The sequence below is a fragment of the Microtus oregoni genome, unplaced genomic scaffold (assembly GCF_018167655.1).
Source record: "Microtus oregoni isolate MIOR12 unplaced genomic scaffold, Mior012 000015F_ref0000493, whole genome shotgun sequence".
Taxonomy (NCBI): Eukaryota; Metazoa; Chordata; class Mammalia; order Rodentia; family Cricetidae; genus Microtus; species Microtus oregoni.
The window spans coordinates 628,578-634,739 of NW_024543074.1; the positions used below are offsets into that span (position 1 = coordinate 628,578).

Consider the following 6,162-nt stretch of genomic DNA (forward strand, 5'->3'; position numbering starts at 1 on the left):
TTTCTGGCCTCACCCTGGTTCTGCTCCTCTGTGTATAAAGTGGGCGGGAGAGAAGGAGACATTGGTGGCCAGTGAATATCTCTACCTGGGTATATGGGAGTGAGGGTGGCATGGGGCCCAGCAGTGCCCTGGGCCACTGTATGTTTGTGTGTGTGTGTGTACGTGTGTGTGTGCGTGCTGGTGGTGGTGGTGGGGAGCTAGCACCTCTAGCTCTTGACTTCTTGTTTCTCGACCTGTATTTGTGTCTGGACTTTACTGCCCCCCTGCTAACCACGTCATCCGGATCTCCTGACTCCCCGGCTGTGGCTCTTCTTACTCAGGCTCTGTAGCTTCACTCTAGGGACAAGCTGGCAGGACCGGCTACTGATGAGGCAGAGTGACTGGCCACTAGAAACACACAAGTGCCTGGCATGCAGCAGGGGCCGCTTGCGTCCTGAACTTGGCCTTCCTGGGGTGGGGAGAATGGGTGGTACAGAAAGAAGCCTTCAGGGAGGCTTCCAGGGAAAAAAGAAAAGCTAGGATTGGATCCTCCTAAGTCTCAGAGGTCTCTGCCTACTCTTAGCTTCTAGGAGCTCCACAAACAGCACTGGCAAGCAGGGGACCATTGCTTTATTAGGTACCAGTTCAGGTAATACATAATTTGGGGACCATTGTTTTTTTAGGTACCACTTCAGGTAATACAGAATTTGGGAGGCACAAGACACCCGGCATGTAGGGCCCTCACTCCTGCACCCCCGTCTTCTGAGCCCAGGCAAAGAAGACACCCTTGACGTCATCCACACCTGTGCGGAGATGGGCAGGCATGATGTAGGTACGAAGGTCTCGTACCTCATAACCACCAAGGACCAGGGCCTCCCTCACCTCCTCCTCTGACACTGGCACTACAGACAGCCTGGCCTCCCCAGCAAGGTACCACGACTCCTCTAGGGCTCCGATGAGGAGGAGATGACCCCCCGGCCTCAGCAGTGTGGTGATGTGCTGCAGAGCCCGCTGGAAGCTGGCAAGATCTGGGCTCACAGCCTCTAGGCAGAAGGCGGAGACCAGGGCATCCGCAGGCAGGGGTGCCAGGCTTGAAGGACCCAGGGGCTGGGGCTGGTGTACATCAATGGGCAGGACTCGCTTCACCCTCGCTCGGAGCTGGCGTTCCTTCTCCTGCCAGGACTCGCTGTACAGGGTAAACAAGGCAGGGCTCAGCCCCTCTGTTGCCCTCCACCCCCAACCCACCACACCACAGGAAGCTTCTAGCCCAGCTCTCACCCCTTGCCCTCGATGAGGCAAGCATGCTGGCTGTACACACTCCAGTCGAAGGCTCCGGGTTCGTCCCGAAGCCAGAGTCCCAGCTCCTGCCGATTGACCTCCAAGAAGTCTGTCATGGTGATGTCCTCAAAGTAGGCACAGGCACTGAGTAGCTGGTATATGGTGGGGCCTGACCCAATGTCGATGAGGGCCTGTCCAAACACCTCACCTGGGTGAAGCAGAGAGAAGGGGGTTCCAGGTGCCTCAGCCATATTTCCCCTCCCATGCTCTCCTAGCCCTTCTGGGTAGTGTGAGTGCCGGGAACAAGTATGGACGGACACAGAAATCAGGTTCTCCTGGGGCCAGCGTGGCTCCTCTATCTCCGGAACCACCACTCAAAAGCTAGGTTTAGTGAGGATCAAGTCGGAAGATTCTGAGACACTCAACCTTTCTCTCCATAGTCTCCAACCTCTGCCTCAGACTCCATCTCAGTGTCTCTCCTGCACCCTACCCTGCCTGCCTCTCAATCCTAAGCGCCTTCCCCTTGAAAGAAAAGGAGTCTAAATTGTCTAGTCAAGCCATCGATTCCGTGGCTCAAGCGGTCCTCCAGCCTCAGCTTTCCTGGTAGCTGGGACTGTAGGCAGTCACCACCATGGAGCCTGGCCGACTTGCTTGCTCGCTTTTGATTGCACAAACCTTGTAAGTTTGCTTCTTGGTCCCCATCTAGTGTGCATTCGTGCATTCTTGTTTCCCTCTCTCTCCCCCCTTTTCTTCCCTCATGACTTCTGCTTTCTCATGCCTCAGTTTCCGGTGCTCACCCGTGGCAAAGGTTTGCGCCATGCAGCGCAGCTTCCAAGGCCCGACACCGTCAGGGCTACTCAGGTCTCCACGAGGAGGAGCGTAGTTGTTGCGGAGGTAGGCGCGGGGCTCGAAGCGCTGGTAAGCCCAGGCAACAGCTGCCCGGCCAGGGTCCGAATCAGAGGCCATCTCTGCAGCGTGGTTCGGATCTGTGCCACCGCTCATGCTTCTGTTAGGGCCGCCTATCCCCTGCTTGCCTCGCCATCCCTTTATCTACCACGGCCCCCCACCCCTCTGTTGCAGAGGCGGCGGAAGAGGGATGAAGCGCTCGGGGCCACTACGTCTCTGTCACCCCATCCATCTCTGTTAGTGTCCAGAGAAACAGACACGCGGGGGTGTAGGGACACCTTCTGGAACATAGATAGCTCCCTCTCCGCTCCACCCTCGCCCTGCACCTAACACTCATCAGCTCTCCACCCATACCTTCTTCCCCTGCTCACCCCTTCCAGTGCTGCCCTGCACCCCAACCTCAATTCCGGAACCCCTGGCAGGCATCCCAGCTCCTCTCCAGCCTCCCATAGACACTTTTGCTCAGAATTCCATCCCTTTTCTTTCCCAAGGTTTGGATAGCCCATGTTCCCAGTCCCAGTGTCCTCCTCCAAACCGCCCCCTCTCTTGGGGCACCCCTTACAAATCCCCCTTCTTAATAATGCCATCCCTTTCTCCAGGCCAACTCTATCCTCCAGAAAGGACACTCTGTTCTGGCCTCTGTCTTGGTGGCCCGGGGGGGGGGGGGGGGGGGGGGGGGGGGGAGCCCCTGAACAGGTCTCTCTGCCTTGAGGATCCGATGGCAGCGGAGATAAGAGGTGAGCGGGCTAATGCTCTTAGCAGGCAGAACAGCGGGGCATCCCCTGCGGGCCTCTGGGGCTGTCCGTTGCTTATCTGGGGCCCAAGCACAGCCGGTTCAGGATGTTCCTGCCACACCAGGGACACCGGACTCAGGTAAGAACAAAGAGTACTGAGCGCATTCTTGGTACTGCCACGGCCACTAGAGGGGTGCATGGCGCACTTTTGGCATTCCAAGGATACTGGTCCCTGACACTTCTCCCCAGTCAGCACTCCTGTCCCTACCGAGGAGCTGGCAGGGCCTGGCTCGCAGGTTTTGCTTGGTGCTCCAGGGACCTGGCACACAAGCCTCCACTCTTCCTACTCGTCTGCTCAGAAGGGCACACCACCCTGCCAACAGCATCTTCCGTCTCCCCAAAGAGGAACCCTCTGGATGAGCCCTGCACCCTTCCAGGGTGGGTAGGATACCGGTCTCTGCTAAGATAGCCCTGGTCTTTCTATCCAGTCCTCTTCTGCGCTCCTTCCTTATTCCAAGGGGACGGTCTCCTTGCTGGCTTGACACCCAGGATGGGACACACATCAGCATAACAGCTGCAGGGGTCATAGACAGGAACTTGATCCTGTCCTCCCACCCAGGCCGGGGAGGGTGGGGCACCCGGTGCCAGCCAAGGACTGAATCCATCTGGATCTACAACTGACAGGCCTGTGGGTCACTGACCCCATCCACACCCCAAGGCACAGCCAAGGGCAGCCTCTGTGCCAGCCCCTTCCATATCCTCCACAGATATCATTTAAACAAACCCTGATGCCAGCTGGCCTGCTAGGTACTCTCCAGTGCCAGGGAGTGGACATGAAAGCCAGGACTGGGCAGTGACACAGGAAGGGGGGCCAGTTACCCTGTTTATAGCTCTTCCCCTGCACCCCACCCCTAAGCATGGAGTATATCCTCTGGCTGTGCCATATTTAGCTCAGATGCATGGCTGTTCCCAGAAGTGCCTGGGAGACGCCAATGCTCATCCCCAACCACAAAGAAAGAGAGAAGCCTGGAACATGGTTGAGCATTTATTGCAGTGCTAACAGAGGGTGCTGGGGGCCTGCCCTGCTCCTGCCCTCTTCACATCCCCCTCCCTCTAGTCTTCAAGATTCCTTCCCAGAACATTCCAGATCCCTTTTTTGTCCTACTCCGTTTCTGTAACTGAACAGGTCTGTTTCCAGGGGCCTCTCGCCCTCGTCGGTATCTCTTGTCCCTTCTTCTGGGGCTGAGGGTACTCAGCTCTCCACATCTAGGGTCCACCATCTTTGCTCCCCTTCCTTTGGGAACTCAGGACACCTAGGCATCCTGGCCTCTGGCTCTCTCCTCCCATAGCCCCCACCTCTGGGCAAACTACAAAGCGGCCATGGCCAGCAAGCAGCTCTCCTCCATGGTCCTAGCCAGGAAGGGCCCAGCCCCAGGCAGACACGGTGGAGCTGGAGTCCGTCTCAGCCTCTCTGAGCTTCCTGAGACATGGATCTAGACAGGGTACGCCGCAGGGCCCCGGGTTTGCTGACAGGTACCACGGGGGGAAGCTGTTTAGTGATCTCAGCCACGTCCTGGCGCTCCACGCACTGGCCGCCCAGGGCTGTCTCCAGTGCCAGCAGCTCCCGCAGCTGGATGGGGGTCTCCTCGCGCTCCTCCTTGGCAGCTCCCACCTTGGTGGGGGTGAAGATGGGCAGCGGCAGCACCCGCTGGTACGGCAGCTGGTATTCCTGCAGCCCACGGCCTAGGATGCCCAGGCGCATCACCAGCCAGGGTGAGCGTTGCACCACGGCCTGACACTGTGCCTGTCTGTGGTAGGTTTCATGTCTCTGAGTATCTTCCTCATGCAGGGAGCATCTGAAAGTAGAGAGAAGGGTAGTGAACTCCTGAGGACGGCTGTTCGGGTCTCAGACTAAGTGGAGTCTCCCTGGATGGCCAGGTTTCTGGGGTAGGGGAGGGCCATCAGAAACTGAAGGGCTTGAGACTCTGGTGTGGACAGGGGGCTCTAGGGAAGCAAAGGCAGACTTTCCAGGTGATCTGTCACACTCACCCCTCTTCCGGCCTGGTTGACAGAGTCAGATCTTTCCACTCAGCCCAGAAGGCTTCCCGGCGTTCCTGGTTCTTCTCAGACACTTGGCAGCTCAGCTCTGAAGTGGCCATGATCCCTTCTTGCTCCCTCTGCTACGCCTGGCTCCTCCGGAGCCCTTTAAATAGCCCCCTTCTCCCACTGCTCCCCCTCTTCCAGGGACTATTTTCAGCCCCTCTGGCGTCAGATGCTATAAGCAGAGCCAAGACTCACTAGTGGAGGGGGGGCTCTGAGTCCAGGGCGGGGGTTGGGGTACCTAGATGCTGGCTGCTCCCGGGTCAGAGGTCAGCTTCTAAAGAAAGGAAGATGCTCCGGTGGGGTCTGGGGTCCTCAGAGTGGCACCTCTAGGTATGTCTCATTCTGTAAATACCATCTCAGCCCAGGCACATGCCCAGCCTCGTGCCACCTTGGCACGGTCCTCTGCCCTGCCTGCTCCCCCTTGCCCAGGAAGGACAGCAGCTTGTCTGTAAACAGAACAGGAGAAGTAGGAATTGATGCCCCCCTCACTCTGTCCCATGGCTGCCGTCTCCCCTTCCTGGGCTCAAGGGCACGCGTACCTTAGTGAGGCCCCTTCACTAGAAAGATCATGTAACCATGTCCTCAGGCATCTACACAAAACCTGGTTCCTAACCAGCAACATACCAGCAGGGGAGGGGGCACAATTGCCACACCTGAGACCCCTGGGTAAGAATCTCTGTGTCAGTTCATTCCCTAGGATCAGCGGTTAGAGAAGTTGTCTCCTAAGGGTCATAGGTCAGGGTGTAGGAGGCAGGTGTGGGAGGTGCCACTCACTCCCAGCGGCCTATGTGGGGAAAATGGGGTGAGCTAGAAACGGTGTGTGTGTGTGTGTGTGTGTGTGTGTGTGTGTGTGTGTGTGTTCAGCAGTCAGGAGACCCAGCACCAGCCTCTAGCTGGATGTTTTATGTAACCAGGGGACAGTCCCTACCCTCTTCCGGTCTCACTTTCTATGTTTTCCTGGCCACAGCGGAGTGACCCGGAGAACTCTGGGACCTGGCAGCTCCGTGGTTTTACCTGGGGACTAGCTACTAGCTCTCTCACATAAAGCAGAGGACAAAGGTGTCATGAGAACACCCAAGCACCCAGGGAGCAATTCATGGTACAAGCTGGTGAACAAGAAGGTGGGCTTGGGGGTGAGGAGCGGGGGAGAGGAAAGAGGGCA

At 57.6% G+C, this 6,162-nt stretch overlaps 2 protein-coding genes across 2 annotated transcripts; both read right to left on the reverse strand.

The window, feature by feature from the left end:
- Positions 1-720: 720 nt before the first annotated feature.
- On the reverse strand, positions 721-2,260 carry LOC121456155 (phenylethanolamine N-methyltransferase). Its single transcript, XM_041664015.1, has 3 exons — positions 2,055-2,260; positions 1,258-1,465; positions 721-1,165 (listed from the first exon to the last, which is right to left on the reverse strand). The coding sequence occupies exons 1-3, from the start codon at positions 2,257-2,259 to the stop codon at positions 721-723; spliced, it is 858 nt and encodes a 285-aa protein (XP_041519949.1). The 5' UTR covers position 2,260.
- A 1,669-nt stretch (positions 2,261-3,929) lies between these two features.
- LOC121456714 (telethonin-like) lies at positions 3,930-5,097 on the reverse strand. The gene is made up of 2 exons (XM_041665119.1): positions 4,947-5,097; positions 3,930-4,753 (listed from the first exon to the last, which is right to left on the reverse strand). Exons 1-2 carry the CDS (start codon positions 5,054-5,056, stop codon positions 4,360-4,362), a joined length of 504 nt encoding a protein of 167 aa, XP_041521053.1. The 5' UTR covers positions 5,057-5,097; the 3' UTR covers positions 3,930-4,359.
- Positions 5,098-6,162: the final 1,065 nt, after the last annotated feature.

Coding starts and splice junctions, on each gene's coding strand:
- LOC121456155 (XM_041664015.1), bottom strand. CDS start 2,259: ATGAGCGGTGGCACAGATCCGAACCACGCTGCAGAGATGGCCTCTGAT. Junction 1,466..2,054: donor GGCGCAAACCTTTGCCACGG/GTGAGCACCGGA, acceptor TGCTTCACCCAG/GTGAGGTGTTTGGACAGGCC. Junction 1,166..1,257: donor TGCCTCATCGAGGGCAAGGG/GTGAGAGCTGGG, acceptor TACCCTGTACAG/CGAGTCCTGGCAGGAGAAGG.
- LOC121456714 (XM_041665119.1), bottom strand. CDS start 5,056: ATGGCCACTTCAGAGCTGAGCTGCCAAGTGTCTGAGAAGAACCAGGAA. Junction 4,754..4,946: donor TCAACCAGGCCGGAAGAGGG/GTGAGTGTGACA, acceptor CTCTACTTTCAG/ATGCTCCCTGCATGAGGAAG.